The following is a 20,633-nucleotide window of genomic DNA, read 5'->3' on the forward strand; positions in this document are numbered from 1 at the left end:
AAAATAAATAAGAAATAAAAAAGTTAAGGAATTTTTAAATTCACTGGAAATTAAGGCAAACTATGCTGAAATTTATGAGATACACTGAAACCAATGCTAAGAGGAAAGATCATAACACTGCCTTCTTAAAGAAAACAGATACAGCACATGCTAGCAAATTAAAAGCACACATGAAAGCACTAGAACAAAAAGAAAGAAAAACACCAAAGAGGACTAGATGGCAGGAAAGAAAACTCATAGCTTAAAGCAAAAGATTACATATAAAGATAACAAGAAAAAGAATCAAGGAAACCAGAACAGATTCTTTGGAAAATCAACAAAACAGACAAACCCTTAACTGAACTAACTAAAAATTAGAGAAAAAATATCCCAAATGGAAAAATCAGAAATAAAAACATAGACATAAAAACAAACCTCAAGGAAATCTAAAGAATCAATAACTCTTATTTCAAAAGGCTCTATGTCAAAAATTAGAAAGTATAAATGGCATCAAAAAGCTCATGACTGGATGCATTTCTCAGAGAATTCTACCATAATGTCAAGGAAAAGCTAATACTCATGCTCCTCCAAATATTCCACAAAAAGGAAATGGAAGAAATATGGCCAAACTAATTCTACAAGTAAACATTGACTCTGATACCTAAGCCACACAAATATACAACAGTCAAAGGAAATTTCAGAACAATTTCCATTATGAACAATGATGCAAAATACTCATTAATATACTTGCAAACAAAAAGTCAAGAAGACATCGAAAACATCATCCAACATAATCAAGAATGCTTCATCTCAATTATGAAGGGGTCATTTAATATATAAACATCTATCAATATAATTCATCATATAAGCAAACTGAATAAACAAAAACCAAGATTATTATAATAGACAATGAAAATCCTTTAACAAGTTCCAATACCTGTTCATATTAAAGTCTTCAAGAGACCATGGATACAAGGCATACAGCTAAACTCAAAAAGGAAATAAAGAACAAGCCAATTGCCAAATTTAAATTAAATGGAGAGAAACTTTAAAAAAAAAAAAAAAACCAATCTACTAAAATGAAGGACAGCATAGGGCTGTCCATTCTCTCCTTGTTTCCTCAGCATACTACTTAAACTTCTAGTTCGATCAATAAGGCAATTAAGGACATCAAGAAGGTATGAATTGTAAAAGAAGAGGGATGGTTTCACTAACCCACCTTTAAAAGTTTTGACCCAGAATTTTTTTCTTACAAAAAGAAATTCTGCGACTAAAATAGAACAGAAAGTATAGGCAAAGATATCCAATGATCAACTTGGGATGTTGGTGGACACCAAACCCTAACACTGTTATTAATGCCATGTTGTGCTTGCAGAGAGGAGTCTAGCATAGCTGGCACCTGAGAGACTCTACCCCCAACTGTCTAAGATAGAAGGAAATATGTATAGCCAAGCATTGGACTGAGGTTGGAGACCCCTATGGAAGCAACAGAGGAAGGATTAAAGGAGCTGAAAGGGAAGGCAACCCCATAGGAAGATGAACAATGTCAACTAATCTGGATCCCTGGGATTTCCCAGAGACTAAGCTGTCAGGGGCAGCTTTGCTTATTCACTGAAGGCCTAAAATCAGCCATAGGCCTAAGTCAGCCTGCTAACACAAATTCTCTGGTCTCTGTGGAAAAACACTGAAAGAGATAACTATAAGATATTGTAAACAGGCAGTTTTGGTGGAAATTTACCAGCCTGGATAAGAACAAGTACTCATTGGTCTTGTAGATAGTCATAGACCTTGGCTAGCCTTGGTGGATAGTACCAACCTAGATAAGGACAAATGAATCATAGGCAAAGTCATAGTGACCTGTCCCCTGAACCTTAACCCAGCTGACACTCAGTTCTATGAGATATCTGTACACCTCCTTAACACCTATGCTCCTGCATCATCCCCTTCCCCACATCCTGCCTTTTTGTGTATATAAGCCCTGTGTGAAAACGTAAAATCAGCGGTTTGATCAGCCTATAAACAAGCCGCTAGTTCTTTGTGTACCCTGTCATTCAGTTCTCTCTTCCAGGTCGTCTGATCCCAATTCAGTGTCCTGTGGGACTGGGGCACCAATCTACTAAGCAAAGAGCAGGTTCAAGGCCCCTGGCACATATGTAACAGAGGAGTGATTTGTTTGGTTTCAGTGAGAGTATGTGCCTAAACTTATAGAGACTTGATGTGCAGGGGCAGGCGATGGGGAGACACCCTCTCAGAGGCAAATGTGTGTGGGGCTGGGATGAAGAAGTTTGGGAAGAGAAACCGGGTGGCAACATTTGGGATGAAATATACAAAATGATTAAAAAATTTAAAAAGTATAAAAGAAAAAATATTGCAATGCACAGATGATATAATATTATATGTAAATGACTGAGAAACTCCATCAAATAATTCCTATAGCTAAAAGTGGCTTCAATAAAGTGGATAGTTACAAAGTTAACCAAAAATCTCAGTAGCCCTCCTTTATACAATTGATAAATGGCCTGAAGAAGAAATAAGTAAAATAACTATCTTCACAATAGCCAGAATTAAAATGGCATATCTTAGTACAAAACTAATCAAATAAGAGGAATACCCACATATGAAGAAAGATTGATGTAAAGTGATACAAAATAACTTAGTTTAATTAACTAATTAAAAATATTTTTTCAATTGAAATAGGAACATCATTCTATTTACCACCCCTTCTTTTCCCCCAGCATGTCCCAGGTAAGACTCCACCTTCCCCACCTTCCTTCTCAAGTTAAAAGCTTTTCTTTCCTTTTTCCTTTGATCATATTTTAAGTGCCTACATTTGTGTACCTGTGCATATGTGTGTATGTGTGTGGGTGTGTATTTTTTGCTATGTGTATTTACATTTACATAAAATCATCTTTGTGAGTCGGTTCCTGTTGTGTGTCACAATGTATTGTTTAAGTGATGAACACTCTGTACTGTAAAACCCATGATGCTGATCATAGCTAGTGAGAAACTAATGCTCATTTTCCTAAGACTTATTAGTGTAGTGTAATTATATGGATAGAGAGGAATATAAATAGAGGAAATATAAAATTGGAAAAGGGGAAGTGTTTCTAAATTGGGTTCAGGGAAATGATCAATATAGAAAAATAAGTAAAATTTTTGACAAATAACAAAAAGGTAGTTTTGGTAAGTCCACATAAAATTATTGTTATATATTTACTTAAAATTATACAAAATACATGTGTGTGTATAGAATATTCATTACATATGTAGAATTTATATACTTTATAATACATAAATATAACTCCAGGTGTGTGTGTATGTGTGTGTGTTATGTCACTAAGGATGACAATGCTGTTAAAAAAAACATAGATCAACACAAACCTGATTAAAAGTCTGAGAAATGCCATGTCAAATCTTATACATAAAATTATTATCAAATAATAGACATTTTGACAGTACTTATTCTATCTTTATTGTCTAAAACTCATTACAAAGTCTTGCTGTTTTAGATATGATTTCAAAAATATTGAATATGTATGAAAAATGTGGACAAACATCTACTGTTCCTGATTTTAAGGGAATTGCTTTGAGCTTCTCTCCATGAAGAATGTTGTTACCCCAGGTTTGTTTAACACCCCCTTTCCTATCCTTAATCTGTCTATAACTATAATATAGTGATTTTGTATTTTGTCACAGGCCTTTCCAGAACCTTTTGAGATCATCCTGTGTCAATATTGTAGTTTGTTTACACACTTTATTACCTTTTTTATTAACTTAGGTTGAAATATCTATTCATCTCTGGAATGAAACCAACATAGGCACGGTAGATAATCATTTGTATATGTCTTTAAGTTAATTTTGAAAATATTTTACTGCAAATTTTAGCATCTAAGTATATAAGGGATACTGAGACACAATTATCTTTGTTTAGTTTTTTGGACCAAATACATTGTGGCTTTGTAAAGTGAAAAAACATTGAAAAGGTTCTTGGATTTCTACACTGAAGAAAAACTTAAAGAACTTGGCATTCGTTATAACATGTACCTTGGGATTTCTTTAGTTGGGTGGCTCTGATTGAAACTTCTTTATCATCAGAGGATTTGTGTTGGATTTAAACAGTCCATTTCATCTTGACTTACAATTTGTAAGATATATATACAAGATCCTTTTAGGTTTCATGAAATTTTCCATTATTTTATGTTTTAAGGAATTTTTAGATAAATGGTCGAAGATAGGAACAATCAATATGAATGAGAAACTGAGAAAACAACCAATGCAAGCTTAATTTCATGTGCTAATTTAACTTTTTAAGATATGGCTATATCTGTTACATTTAGAATATCTATGTAGCTAGTTAGTGACCCTAATATCCTTGTTTGTTTTTCATAGAAGACAAAAGAAATATGCTCAAGATTATATCATGAGATGGGGCATACAAGAGAGGAGAAGAAACAATGAAGAGTAATAGCAGAAGAGAGCCAATTTTAAAGATTTTTTTAATTTATAGAGACAGAGATAGAGATAGAGATAGAGATAGAGATAGATAGATAGATAGATAGATTGTGTGTGTGTGTGTGTGTACGCATACACACAGGAAATCAAGAAATGCTTTATAGAATATTTTTCCACAAAGTGGCTTCTGAAGATTGATCTCAATTCATACGATTAAAATGCAGTGAACTCTAACTCCTCCACCATTTCTTTGATTCGCATTTTTAATAAGCATCTTTTAATGCCATATGGAAACCTACTGTCACACAAGCTTCCTAACACATATGCATATGAAAACATTTTAAATTGCATTGCCACAAATTAGGATGGACAATACCACATCTCTACAGATTGCATATAGTACAAGCAATGGGTTGTAACATTTTGAGTTATAGTCCACTGAAATATCACAGTAATTCCAAACATATTTATTTTCATTTCAAACCTGAGGATGTGTCCACTGTAAATTCATACAGCACCAGAAATATTGAGTAGAATATTAAACTGGATATTTCATGCTTACTGACTTACATTCATAGTACTTTCAGGTACTAATTTGCTATAGGAGGACAAAATTAATTATTAGTCTTACTCATTTATTTATTTTGTGATGTCCAGTGTTGACCTTTGTGTAAGATATGCTCACTGGTGTAAATCATTCCATAAATGCATTGGCAGTATTTACCACAGCTTGTTTGACAGTATGGTGGTTGTTTAAGTTAAACCCCATAATTGAAACTGTATATGAGGCCAGTAATCTGAGACTAAAAAGGTCCTGGGCCCTGTATTAAAATCTACTATTATTCCTACAAGTAAAAATCACAATAATATGACTCCTAAAAGTATATGGCATTTCCTGTAGATCTTTGAAGCAATCAACCTTCAATAAAGAAGCTTAATGTGGAGACCAACAACTGGAAAGATGAAAAACCTGAGAGATGTTGGAAGATTCATTCTTATGCACTTAACTTTTTCACACCCCTCCTATCAATGCTCATGGATCAACACAAAAGATAAAACACAAAAATGTTATAGGCCAGAGGTGGTTAATGATGCTAAATAACATTTCCGGACACAACAAGATTAATGTCTATATAAACTCATTGAGAATCTGACAACATTCAACAGACCAGGACATGTTCAAGGCAGAGAAGACCCCAGCTTTGAGAAGAAGAAAGACAGTAGAAAGTGTCCCACAATGTAAGAACCTATCCAAAGTACTTAATTTCTTGGAGAGGAAAAATTAGGTTTATTCTATGATGCAATGTTAGTTCTATTAATTATACTTCATGGATTATGTTCACAAACAGTTGTCAGTACAAATCTAAGTCCATGTTTAAATATATTATTTTGGCTTCTAATTTTCCTTTTTTTCTTTTGAGTTTAGAGTGAGAATGAGAGAGAGAGAAAGAGAGAGGGGGGACATAAAGAGTCAGAGAAACTAAGATATTGAATTAGTGTTGGAAGTGGAAATAGTCTGCGAGGAGATGAAAGAAAGAAAAAAATGAGCAAAATATTCTTTATTAAATTATTTACAAAGGTAATAAAACTAATTATTCAATTGTACTTGTCATATACATGCAACAGAAAATAATAGAAATTAAAATATAGAATAATTTTTACTACTTTGTAAAAGAGATATTACATACTATATTTCAAACTACCACTATTCAGATAATATAAGGCAAAAATCAAGTAACACCCATGGTTTACATTTCTTGGTACAGTATTCTGAAATAAATGCTTAGGAATAATCTCAATGTAAGATAGATTTAATGTAAAATAATAACCACATTTCAGGACTAAATTGTTCCTTGGTTTAGAATTATCACATCACATATTATTTCATTTCAGATTACCTGGTTCTCTTCTTTCTGTTTTCTCTCGATCAACAATCCAGGGCTCTTTTTGTTGTTCAAGACAGATGATTACCCTTGGTTTTGACAGTGCAACACCTGTATATTCAAATATACATAACAATATACCATTGAATGTACCTGGGTACTTGAATAGGAATGTACCATACATGTAACATGAAGGAGGGTTAAAAAAATGCATGAATGACTTTTTTATAGTCACTTTTTCTCCAAAATGTTTTAGACTCTTCATAACTCAATTCTTTTCCAAACTCTGAATATCTTTTTTAAAATTATAGCATCAGATAAAGTCAACTGTGGAAGTCAAAGTGGATTCATATATAAATGCTAATAACTGCCTAAAAATAAGTAACTAAGAGTGAAAGATCCTTAGGTTAAATGTAAAAGCAAGATAAATATACATAATATATTAGCTGTAAAAATGTCACTAATCAATACCTATAATTAATGAAGGCAGATCCAAATACTAAAAGAACTTTTAGACACTCCTGAGGTGAAGTAGAAGTTATGAAATAAAAATATTCTTACCCACAGAAACCAGGTTGTTGTAATTCTCCAACATGACATCTCTGTACAAAGCCTTCTGAGAAAAACTGAGACATTCCCACTCCTCCTTAGAGAACTCTATAGCCACATCAATGAATGTCAACAGACCCTGAAATTAAAATTAACCATTTTCCCTCATGTCTATTGGCTAATTTTTATATCTGACCCAATAAAAGATTAGTTAACTGTGTAAATTTTATGTTATCACTAACTAATATGAATTTATGATGACTTATGATATGAGAGAAAGAATATTTACCTTCTCTGCAAAGGTTATCATCCTGAGTGAGTTAACCCAATGACAAAAGAACACACATGCTATTTACTCGCTGATAAGTGGATGTTAGGCCAAAAGCTTCAAATAGTCAAGACTCAACTCACAGACCACATGAAGCTCATGAAGAAGAAAGACCAAGTGTGGATGCTTCAGTCTTACTTAGAAGGAGTAACAAAAATACTCAAGGGAGCAAAAATGAAAACAAAGTATGGGACAGAAACTGAAGAAGGGGCCATCTGGAGACCATTCCACCTGGGTATCCATCCTATGTACAGTCACCAAAGATAGACACTGATGTGGATGGCAGAAAGTGCATGCTGACAAGAGCCTGATATAACTGTTTCCTTAGAGGTCTGCCAAAGGCTGACACATTCAGAGATCGAGGCTCACAGCTAACCACTGATCTGATCAAGGGTCCTCCAATGGAGAACTTAGAGAGAAGACTGAAGGAGCAGAAATGGTTTGTGGTCCCTGAGGGGAACAACAATACCAACCAACCAGAGCTCCCCAGGGTGTAAACCACCAGCCTGGGAGTACATAGGGAGAGATCCCTGATACCATCTGTATATGAAGGGGAGGATGGCCTTTTCGGGCATAGGTGGAAGATGAGATTTTTGGTTCCATGAAGAATGTACACTGAGTGGGGTGGGGGAATTCGAGGGTGGGGATGTGGGAGTGTGTGGGGGGGTAGGTGGGGGTACATTCTCATAGCAGCATAAGGAGGGGGGATGGGATAGGAGGTTCCTGGGTTGTGGGGTGAGTGGGGGTAAGGGGATAAAATTGGAAAAGTAAATATATCCAATAAAAATAAATTAAAAAAAAAAAGAAAGGAAAAAAAAAGATCCAATAGTCTAGCAGTTCTCAACCTGTGGATGTTGACACTTTTTTGGTCAAATGGCATAATCTCCTAAATGATCTAATGGTGGTTTCCTAAGCCACAAGAAAGCAGAAATATTTACATATTACATAATTCATAGCATGTGTCATAGCAGTAGCAAAAGTACAGTTATGAACTAGCAACAAAAATAACCTCATGGTTTGAGTCAATACAACCTGAGAATTTTATTAAAGAGTTGCAGCAGCAGGAAAGCTGAGACCTATGGCAATAGGCTCTCAGTCTTATTATATAAATTATTTAATATGTATTTATTGTATAATTTAATATAAAATATATAACTTATTTATTATACATTTATTACATAATTTAATATATAATAAAATTATTTATTAAATGATATGCTATATAACTTATTATATAAATTAACAGAATAATATGAAATTTTTTTTTTGTAAATGTGAGTTAGCACAGTGAAAGTTTGGATGTTATAATAATGAGGTTATTTCTCTAAAAACAGTCATCATGTCCCATGCCAATGCACACTTTACCTGAGAAGAACACATCTTTTCTTTCTCCTTCCGAATAGAATGTCTCACAAAATTTATTTGAAAATTACACCTTCCAGGAGCCACTCTTTATTTATAGCAGCGAATCCTCTGCAAAGTCCCTGATAAAACTGAAGCGTGGAAAGCAGGAATCACAACTCCTTGCCTTCTGCCAGAAAACTGCTCCAGAGATCATGAGCTTATATCGGCAGAAGGAAAAAAAATCCGTTCCTGCCTTCAGCTGCTCTGTTTTTCCAGAAGATGGTGTATTTCTCTGTAGAGGAGTGTATTTAGCAGTAGTGACCTCCTATGTATCTAACACACAGATTGTAGTTTTAAATGGAGGCTGAACATAGTTAAAATTGATATTCACCCTTTGCTTTCTTAACCTTTGCCTGAGGTGCTTTATCAAAAAAATAATGATTACTCTATTTGCAATAATGGTCTGTGTCTGTGAGGTATCCCCAGCTGAAATTATTTCTGATAATAGGTAAACAAAACACTTGTCTGTGGCCAAGAAAAACAAGGCAATCAATTCCTATCTCACTATTGTCTCCAACAACATATTACTCTTATCTTCCATTTCCCATTTTTAAATACTATGATTTTGTTGTTTTAAAGAGAGACCCATGATTATGTTTTCTTACCTGTTTCCTTTTAAAGTGAGTTTGATTCTTTTGGATTAAGTATCAAAAACATTATCACATGTAAATATGACAGCACTGCACCAATTCTAGTACCTTCACCTGTCACTGAATGCAGCTGAACTTCAGCCTCCAACACTATCATCCATGTTGACAACTTTGAGCTGATAAGAGCTCAAAAAGTGTTATATTAAAAGCATGTTTACTACCCAATACTTTGTCATTTACTTTCTATGAAGAAAATACTGCACAACACAAAGAGAGACATTGTGCTTACCTGCAAAACTCACTCATATGATTTATTATCAGTCTACAAATGTACTAATAAGAACTCAAACTGTGCCTCACTGATTAATTGAAATTTTACATAGGCTTCTTTTTTATTTTTTTCTCTTTCATTCTGCTATGATTTTCACATTTTAAGGCTCTATGCCAATGGGGTGAAGGTTCAGAAATTTCAAACATGCAAGATGAATGTCTAGTTCACAGAGAGATTTCAAGTTTTCTTTGTACTTTTCAATTAATATGGACTATAATAAAAATACTTTTGTCTTAGACAAATTATACTACAATTAAAATTATTTATAATCATGGCAAGAATTTTGTAAAACAGGATTGCAGCTTATGGATGACAGAATGTACTATTTTATAAACTGTACAGGTTCATTAGGCAGACATCATGAAATAGAAACACATTGTTTTAGTAATTGAATAGTACTTTTGATGCAATTTACTCCAGAAAATACTAATCATTGAGAATACATGTTATGATACATCAAAGAAAGAAAATATATTTACAAAATCATGACATGCTATATTCAGGAAATCTGAGATACCATGAAACGTTTTAACCTAAAAATCATAGGAACACATGAACATGAAGAATTCTAGCCCAAGGAACAGAAATTATTTTCAATGAAATCATAGAAGAAAACTTTCCCAAACTATTGGGAGATATTAATTGGCTACGACTATATTTGAAACTTACAACAGGAGAACTGAAGCCTCTGTTTGATATTCTCAAGGAAGATCCTGACCCTAAGTCTGACAGGGCTCTAACAGAGGAGGGTAGAAAAGCCTTACAGAAGGTAGAGAATGCTATTTCATCTCAATTTGTAACTCATATTAATTATTCTAAGCCTTTATATTTTCTTATTTTTAACACTAAAATAACTCCTACTGCAGTTTTTTTGGCAAACTGCACTCTTATTAGGGGTTCATCTTCCCTCATCCCCCAAGAAGTTTCTTAATCCATACTATGCAGCTGTAGCAGATATGATTATGTTAGGCAGAGATAACAGTCAAAAATATTTTGGAAAATTTCTGATGTCATAGAACAACCCTATACAAGGCATCAGGTTGATTGGCTTATGCAGAATTCTGAAGTCTGGCCTGTTGCATATGCTTCATTTGCTGGTCAGATAGATAATCATTATCCACCAGATAAGTTGGTTCAGTTTTGTAATCATCATGAATTTGTTTTTCCATCTCGTACTGCACATGAACCTACTAAGGAAGCATTGCTAGTTTTCCCTGATGGTTCCTCATCAGGAACAGCTGCTTATGCCTTTAAGGATCAAGTAGTCTTTTTTGCTACATCATCTGTGTCAGCTCAATTGGTTGAATTACATGCTCTTATTGCAGTGTTTCAAGCATTTCCAAATCAAACTATTAATATTTATACAGATAGCTCATATATAGCTCAGTCTATCCCTCTGCTAGAAACTGCTGCACAAATAAAGCATTCCCCGGAAGCAGCTGATTTGTTTTTACAGTGCAAGCAATTAATTTTGAGGAGAAAGTGTAAATGCTTTATAGGACACCTGAGAGCCCACACTGGGCCACCAGGTCCTCTCTCTGAAGGAAATACCAAGGCAGATGTAGCTACTCGTATAGCTGCAGTGACTTTATCAGATCAGAAATCTAATTTAGATCAGGCCATAAAGGCTCATGAGTTAAGTCACCTTAATTCTAAAACTTTAAAAGATATGTTTAAAATTACCAGAGAACAAGCTAGACAAATTGTTAAACAATGTCAATCATGTGTTAAACTTTTACCAGTTTCTCATTTGGGTGTAAAGCCAAAGGGACTGATACCAAACAGTATCTGGCAAATAGATGTTACTCATTATAATGAATTTGGCAAGCAAAAATATATACATGTATGTGTAGATACATACAGTGGTTTGATTTATGCAACATTACAAACTGGAGAAGCAAGCAAGCATGTGATTGCTCATATGCTTGCTACAATCGCTGTATTGGGTATGCTTAAACAGATAAAAACTGATAATGGCCCAGGTTATACAAGCTCCAGTTTCAACCAGTTTTGTGAGAAATTGGGAATACTATATAAAACGGGTATTCCATATAATCCACAGGGCCAAGGTATGGTAGAAAGGGCACATCAAACCATTAAATGTCAATTTGAAAAAATTAAAAAGAAGGAATGGTACCCTACCAAGGGATCCCCCAGAAATATCCTTCATCATGCATTCTTTATTTTAAATTTTTAAAATTTGGATTCTGAAGGAAAATCTGCTGCAGATAGCTTCTGGCATCCTGATACCAAAAATAATTTTGCAACAGTCCTCTGGAAAGACCCATTAACTGGAACCTGGAATGGGCCAGATCCAGTGTTTATCTGGAGAAGAGGTTCGGTCTGCATATATTCCCAAATTGCAGATGCTGCACGTTGGCTGCCAGAGAGACTGATTAAACAAATAGACAACAATAACAAATCCAGGGAGGAAAAACCCCCTGAGAAGCATATTTTTTTCTTCATAGGAAACATGAAGATGCTTCACAATTGCCTTTAAACTGGAACAGATCAATGAGTAAACCTGACCTGAGACATTATCAGTGCTGAAGGAGACATCACCACCCATATCTCCAGGGTGGCTCTATTGGACTCTTGATTCCCTGACTTATGATTTAGTCGGGAACTAGATTGTTTTAGATTTAGTGGTAAATTAGATTGTTTAGACCCAGGAGAAAACCCACTACCACAGTTACTATAGTTGTTTTTTGGGTTTGAGATTGACTAGAGCAGGAACAGGGATTTCCTTACTTGTTTCCTTTAGATCAAAGCTATGATCAGTTTTGTATTAGATTCTGATATAAGACATTTATAAACAGAATAGAAGAGGCTTACACTTTTTACTCCTCTGAGAGAGGGAGTTATGTATTGCCCTTAAAAAGGAGTGTTGCTGTCATACTAACTATTCAGGCATTGTTAAGTCTCTTGTCTTTTGGGTCCATGCAGTTCAACAAACTGATGGCTTTTGTACGAGATGCTATTCAAATAAAACCCACACAGGTCCATTATTACAGGCTGGAAGCAGGGGACTCTGAAACCTCTGTCATCAAGACTGATGAAGATTAACCCCTAACTTACTCGCTAAGCCGGATAGTCAATGACGTGTAAGAGAGCATACCAAGACCCTTGCCCCTAAAAGAAGGGAGGCCTCACCATCCTAAGACAGGAGCTCAACCAATGGCTGTTGAGTATCCAAGGATGAGAAAGGGAGGCTGGGGTCCTTTGTTCCAACCTACGACAGGCATGGTTTCCATAAGTTTTCCCAGCCTTCCCTTTTGAAAAAAAAATTAAAAAGGGGGACCCGTTCGGAGCCTACTTTTAGCAGAAAGTGGCTATCAGCTTTGCAGCCATCTTGAGCCATATACCCTAACATGAGACTTGTATTACAATAGACTACAACAGCTGAGCACACTCTGATAACATCTTGCTTTAGATACCCAGGACTTTCTTTGGGTGTGTGAAATTAAAGATGTGTGAGATTAAAGGTGTGTGACTTAAGAGTGTGACTTAGAGATCAGATTTAGAGACAAGACCTAAGGGCATGATTAAAGGTATGACTTAGAGCCATGGCATAGAAGTGAGACATATAAAAGGCAGAGGCATATGGCAGAGAGATATACTCTTTAGATATACACTTTAGAGAGAATGAGACACATTAGTAACTAGGAAGAGTACAACTAGGAACTTAGGAGTTGGGACTTGGACTAGGAAGAGAGACTGAAGAATAAATGGGATTGAATCACACTCTGTCTGGTCTCCATTTTTTGAGTCCATCCTCACTCTCTCTCTTGCTGAACCCCGACCCTCGGACTGGATTGGCAGCTTGGGCCGGGATACATTGGCCGTCCAAACTCGGGACAGCCTGGGCCTCAAAATTTTGCTCAGGTCATGACAATAAACATCATGCCTATAAACATGTAATAACGCCAATTAAACAACATCAGAGAAGAAACTCCTCCCACTGCATAGCAAACAATAAAGTAATTCTACAGAACGTAGAAAGGGTATTAAGAGAGGAGAGTTAAAGGGGAAAGGTAATACACATAGGCAAACTTATTACAATTATACCAAAATTCCTGAAAGAGTCCCTTAAAGCTTCAAGTTTTTGAACAGATATATTGCAACCTCTAAAAAACCACAGATGCCAACCTAGAGTACTATACACAACAAAACTCTCAATCTCCATAGAAAAAGAAAACAAAGTATTTCAAGAAAAATCCAAATTTAAACAATATGTGTCCACAAATCCTGTTCTACAGAATATACTAGAAGCAAAACTCAAACCCCAAAAAAGAAAACTACACCCAAGGAGACAAGAGGCAGGCAATAAGTAATTCTATACCATCAAAAACAAAATATGTGAAGCTCCGGAAAACTGCACACACACACACACTCAGTCAGAGAGAGAGAGAGAGAGAGAGAGAGAGAGAGAGAGAGAGAGAGAGAGAGAACAGGTGTGAGAGAGGGAGGTAAGGAGAGAGACACTACCTCAGAGAAAAGAGCTGGAAATTTTTTTCCAGGAAATGTGCACTGGCTAAAATATTTTCTGAGCAATAAGCTAGATTAGCTATTCTAATATCTAACAAATCACATTTTAACACAAAATTAATCTACAGATACAGAGAAGAATATTTCATTCTCATTAATGAAAAAAAATCTACCTAATTTTTCCCAATTCTGAAAATCTATGTTCCAAACACAAGGGTACTCATATTTGTTCAAAAAACATTGCTAAATTAATTTGCACAATGAACCCCATTCAATATAGGTGGGAGACTTCCAGATTTTACCTCACCAATCAGCAGGTCATCTAGATGAAAACTAAACAAAGAAATAATGAAAGTAAATGCTTTTATCAAACAAATGAGCCTATCCAATTTCTACTGAACATTTCACCAAAACAATAAAGAACATACCTGCTTCTCAACATCACATAGAACCTTCTCCAAAATAGTCCATATAGTCAGTGACAAAGCAAGCCTCAACACATAAAAAATTTCAAATAACTTGTTTGCTATTATGCCACCACAGATTTAAGCTGGAATAAAACAAAAGCTGAAAGAACAGAATTTCGAAACACTAATGAAAATTGAACTACTTTATACTCAATGACCAATGGGTAAGGAAAGAAATAAATGAATAAAAGACATTTTAAAATTAAATGAAAATGAAGGCAGAACCTTCCCAAATTAATGGGACACAATGAAAGCACTTCTAAATGGGGCATTTAAAGCAATAAATGCCTCCATAAAGAATTTAGAAACTTTTTATATTAGCAATTCAAAAGTACACCTGAAAGATCTAGGGAAAAAAGGAAGAAGGAAGAAAAACAGACAAAAGGAGCAGAAGGCAATAAATACTCAAATTCAGGGATAAAATCAATCAGTTAGAGAGAAATAAAGCTATAGAAAGAATCAGTGAAACCAAGAGCTGGTTCTCTGAGACAGTGAATAAGATGGAATTATTTTTTTTACCCAGATTAACTTTAAGACAAAAAGCCAATATTCAAATTAGCTACATAATAAGTGAAAAGGGATACCTATAAATGGTCATGGCAGAAATTCACAGTATAATTTTGTCTTAATTCAAAAGTGTATACTCCACAAAATTGTAAAATTAGTATAAAATATCTTATTTTCTGGACAAATACCACTATCCAAAGTTATATGAAAACCATGTAGCATATATAAATGGCATTTATAACCTCTGAGGAAATAGAAGAATTGCTTAAAAGTGTAAAAATGATTAAATATCCAGGGCCAGATAATTTTAGTGGAAAATTCTGCCATACTGCCATAGAAGTACTAATACCAATATTCCTCAAATGTTTTCACAAAATAGATACAGAAAGAACATTGCCAAACACATCCTATGAGGACAATGTCATCCTGTAACCTAAATTATACAAAGAATCAACAAAGAAAGATTATTTCAGACCAGATTCTCCTCTAAACATTGATGTTAATGTACTCAATAAAATACTTACAAACTACTTATTAGTTAATACTTATCAGCAATGTTCTCTTGGGACCAAGTTGCCTCACTCAAGATGTTATTTTCTATTTCCATCCATTTGCCTGCAAAACTTAGGATGACCTTATTCTTATTAGCTGAGTAGAATTCCATTGTGTAAATGAATAGCATTTTCTGTATCCATTCTTCTGTTGTAGGACATCTTTGATGTTTCCAGCTTCGGGCTATCACAAATAAGGCTGCTATAAACATTGTGCAACATGTTCTCCTGTGGCATAGTGGAACATCCTTTGGGTATATGCCCAAGAGTGCTATAGTTGGGTCTTCAAGTAGATCTATTTCCAATTTCCTAGGGAAACCACTAGATTGATTTCCAGAGTGGTTGTACCCCCACTAGTTTGCAACCCCACTAGTAATGAAAAAGTGTTCCTCTTTCTCAACATTCTTACCAACATATCCTGTCACTTGAGTTTTTGATTTAAGCCATTATGATTGTTGGAAATTGGAATCGCAGGGTCATTTTGATTTGCATTTCCTTGATCACTAAGGACTATGAATATTTCATTAAGTGATTATCAGCCATTTGAGATTACTCTGTTTTGAATTCTCTGTTTAATCCTATACCTGTTTTTGATTGCCTTATTTGGTTTCTTGGTGCTTACATTTTGAATTCTTTATTTTGGATACTAGCCCTCTATTGGATGTGAGTTTAGAGAAGATATTTTGCCAATCTGTAGGTTGTTGATTTGCCTGATTGGCTATGTCTTTTGTATTAACAAAGCTTTCCAGTTTCATGAGGTCCCATTTATCAACTCTTGATCTTAGAAGATGAGCCATTGGAATTCTGTTCATAAAATTTCCCATGTGCCAATGAGTTTGAGGCTCTTTCCCAGTGGCCTATCATGACTGCCCTCTGAAAGGCCCAAAAAGCACTGGAAAGAGTCAGATGAAGATATTACACTTAACCAGACAGAAGCAGGTGACCCCTGTGGTTGAATTAGGAAAAAAACTGGAAGAAGCTGAGGAGGGTGGTCTAATAGGAAGACCAGCAGTCTCAACGAATCTGGACACCTGAGATCTCTCCAACAGACACTGAGCCACCAACCAGGCTGCATACAGCAGACACTGAGACCCCCAACACATGTACAGCACAGGACTGTCAGGTCTGGATTCAGTCAGAGAAGATACACCTAACCATCAAAGACTTGTGGTCACAGGGAGTATCAAGTTCAGGTGGGCTGAGCAGGAGTGGGGAAATCCTTGTGGAGTTGAGATGGGGAGGAGGTGTGGGATATGAAACACTCAGAGAGTGGACTGGGAGCAGGGTAAAGTCTGGACTGTAAAAATGATTTAAAAAAATACTCACAAACCAAATCCAGAAATGCATCAAAACTATCATCTAGCATGATCAAGTATGCTTCATCCCAGTGATGTAGTGTTAGTCCAATCAACTAAAATCTATCAACATAATTTATCAGATAAACAAATAGATACATAAACAACATGATCATTTCATTAGATGCTGTGAAAGCTTTTGAGAAATATACAACATTTCTTCATGTTAAAAGGCTTAGAGGGATAAAGAATATAAGGCACATACCTAAAAATAAAAAAAAAAACAAAACAATATACACCAAACCAATAGCCAACATCAAATTGAATAAAGAAAATTTAAGGCAATACTACTAAATTTAGGGAAAATACAAGGCTACCCACTATCTCCATATGTATTCAGTATAGTACTTGACATTCTAGATAGCATAATAAATTTTAGTATCAAGATAGTTTTTTATTTAAAGAGGGCTGACATTTTATTAAGAATGTTGGTTCTAACTGCTTTTCTATTTTTCCCCTGTTTTATTGGATATAATATTTACATTTCTGTAGTGAGCCGCTGTTAGCAGTGGCTATACATTTGCATTTCCAAGATGGCGCTGGCCGCGTGTCTTCTCCAGATGTAAACAATTATCTGCGCAGTTGCTAGGCTGATAGGCGTGCCAAAGTCACTGCCAATCCCGAGGCATAATATTGGGTGGTGAGCGAACAGCCATTCAGAAGTGAATACGTCACTCTAGGGTGTATTTAAGGAGCCTCTTCCGGTTTCTTCCGTCTTTTCCGCTTTTGCTGTTACAAGAAGTAAAGCCTCGTCTGTAGTGATACCCGATTACTGCCTCTGTGTCCTTATTCGCGGGCGAAGGGGACACAGAAGAGGTGCGTGTAACAACTGGAGCTGAAACCCTGGAATTTCAAGGCGCCGTGGAAGACCCCCCAAGTTTTGGGGCGGGTTAAAAAATTACAGGATACGGGGTCACCTTTGGAAGGTATGCTTGGGGTAGAAACCTTCGTTGCGGGTGGATATTCACCCATTGCCACCGCAGCAATAGCTAGCCTCCTGTTTGCGTTGCTTTCAGCTATTAGGGCAAGTCAAGAGGTTTCAGGAGAGGTCCGCTCCAGGCTATCAGAACCAGAGTGTGTTAGTGTTAGCCGGCATCAGGTCATGGAGCCTGGAGGTCAGGCCAAGGAGCCTGGAGGTCAGGCCAAGGAGCCTGGAGGTCAGGCCAAAGAGCCTGGAGAGATAGAGTACTCAAAAGGAACAAGGGCTACTGCAGAGTCCATTAAGCTTGAGGACCCTCCACCGGATGGTGGAGAGAGAACGGAGGTCAAATGGACCCCACTGTACTTCATTAAGGAGCCTGACTCCATAGAACTGGGCAGCTCCGAGGAGGAGAGCATAGAGGAGGAAGTAGTCGCTTGTGCAAAGGATAGCCATTCTAGATAAGACTAAGAAGGATCTTAAGTCACTCAGCCCAGCCCCACCGACCTCGGCCGGAGCCAGCAGCTCGCTCGGGCTCGAGGGTCCCCTGCCGTGCTTCTCGGCTCGGGCTGTGGGAACAGAGACACTGCGACAGGGCCTGGGTCAGACCGGTTGCAGAGGCTCTGAGCTCTGCTACGTGTGGCGGCTTGCAGCCCGGCAGAGCAAGGGAGCGTGCAGCGAAAGGCAGACAGAGGAGGGAGGCAGTCTGCCCTGGGAAGCTGCCTTCCAGCTGCGGGCACACAGGGAGTGTCCTGCGGGCTCAGAGCAAGCAATGCCAGTGATGGAAAAGATGATCTTTGAGGATGTCATGGCTGGGTGCCGTGCAGCCATTGTCCCTCGTAAGAACAAGAGGATACAAGATTGGCTGAGGGCCTGCTGTGGCCCGGGGTGGGAAGCTGTTTGTGCTTATTCCACAGGTGAAAACAATTTAATTTGGGTCCCCACGCGGCTGCTGCAGCCAAAATGGCGGAGCGACTGCGGAGTGCGGCCTGGAGTCGCTGGCCCCCCGTGGTGCAGGCACGGCTGCAGGAACAGGATCAGAAAGAAGGAAGCTGGATTACAAGATTTCGGCTCTGACTCTCCTGCCATTTGTGGCTGAGAATATCGCTGTGGGATTTGGTCAGATCTTAAACTGTTCCAGAGGTTTTTTAGTTCAAATTTAAGGTTTTAATTAAAAGCAAAATGGCACAGTTCGGGACTGCGCAGGGCAGGCAGGCAGGCAGAGGGAGGTTAAGTGCATTTACATTTAAATTAAGACACGCAGGCTGCGGCCAGAAAAAGCAGCTTTCGTTTGAGTCTAAAGACCAGATCCTAAAAATGTGCTTATGAAATATGGTTCAAATTATTTTAATTCCTTTATAATCAAAGTTGTTAAAATAAGATGCCTTAAATTCCTTTAATATGTTTTACAATTATTAGAGAATAAGATTGGCTTTTATCCGATATTCTCATGGGACAAAAAAAGATTGGTTATTAAGTTAATCCAAAACAAAGTTCAAATTTAAGATTTTTACAGCCTAACTTGCCTACTCCAGCTGCCATTTCAATAAATGTTTACATAAAAAATATTTTTATACCATTCCTTTACATTTCTGGTAGAGGTTTAAGGTTTACAGGTAATAAATTTATTCATAATGTTTAAGAACCCATGGAGCGATATTTGTTAAAAAATAATTGCTTCAAAAAATGGTTAATGTTTTATATTTTATATATATATATATATATATATATATATATATATATATATATATATATATATATAAATTTTGTTGTTGCTTTAATACAAAAGGGTAAGAGGTTAAATCCTTTGGTGTATATTATATTTTATTAGTGGATTTCTCTAAAGAAATTTTTTCTGCAAGCTATTGCTTCAATATAATGAGCTTTAAAAAATTTTAAAATACTTGTTACTCTAAAAAAGTATTCAAAGACAGTGTCTTTCAATATTTGAGTTAAGTTGGCTTTAAAAATAGCTCAGCCATTAAAGGCTGGACTTAATTTAAAATATAAAGGCTAAACTCCCAGCGGCCACGTGTTGACTCACAACCATTTGTGGTGGGGATCTATCGCCATCTTCTGGCTTGTGAGTGTACATGCAAAGAAAAATAGTTTACTTTTAATCTTGATTTACTCTTAGTGATTTTTAAAGGTTGTTAAGAGATATTATTTGACTAAAACCTCATCTTAAGCTTAACATAAGAGGATTTTAAACCTTTATTTAATGTTTTCAAAGGGATGTAAGTCCTAAATTAAATCATATATATTTCCTTGAGTTTATCTTGCTTCAACACAATTAAATTATGTGTTGTAGCCACTGTTTTAAATGTTAAAAAGGGGTATATCTGCCTTTGTCTTGTTAAATATGTTTCATAAAGTGCAGAATGTTTTGGCTACAAGATTTAATATCTCTAGCCATTTAAATAACATTTAAAAATTAATAAGGTGTTTTGGAAATACATCTGCACAATCGGTGTTGGTGTGTGTACACCCTTCATTTTTCAACCTTCAGAATAATTCTGATACCTTGGATTGTAAAAATGTTACATGCTTTTTAACACAAGGCTAGAATGGATCACTAGACCTAGCCTTGGTTGTGCATGTGCCTACCTTTGTGCCCATCTCAATACATCGTTATGGAGACTTAAAAGAGACTTTGGTCAATCAGAGAGTTGATTGGCTCTAAGCCCATGTGAAGGGGCTCACAGATGTGGCTCAAATAAGCTGTGTGTCAACAGCCTCACATCCAGGTGTTACACCTCTAAGATTTGTGAATGATGAATTTACTTAAAGCCATAATCTTTCTGCTTATTTAAAAGGAAAGTGGAATGGG

General features: G+C 36.2%; 1 protein-coding gene across 1 annotated transcript in view; it reads right to left on the bottom strand.

Annotated features, from left to right (window-relative positions):
- Window positions 1–7,173, bottom strand: part of LOC117716056 (uncharacterized) — a 126,001-nt gene extending 118,828 nt beyond the window's left edge. The window contains 3 exon segments of the mRNA XM_076940998.1: window positions 6,330–6,425; window positions 6,876–7,002; window positions 7,153–7,173. Coding sequence (XP_076797113.1) covers window positions 6,330–6,425; window positions 6,876–7,002; window positions 7,153–7,173 — 244 coding nt within the window.
- Window positions 7,174–20,633: the final 13,460 nt, after the last annotated feature.

Source organism: Arvicanthis niloticus, chromosome 10, assembly GCF_011762505.2.
Source record: "Arvicanthis niloticus isolate mArvNil1 chromosome 10, mArvNil1.pat.X, whole genome shotgun sequence".
Classification (NCBI taxonomy): Eukaryota; Metazoa; Chordata; class Mammalia; order Rodentia; family Muridae; genus Arvicanthis; species Arvicanthis niloticus.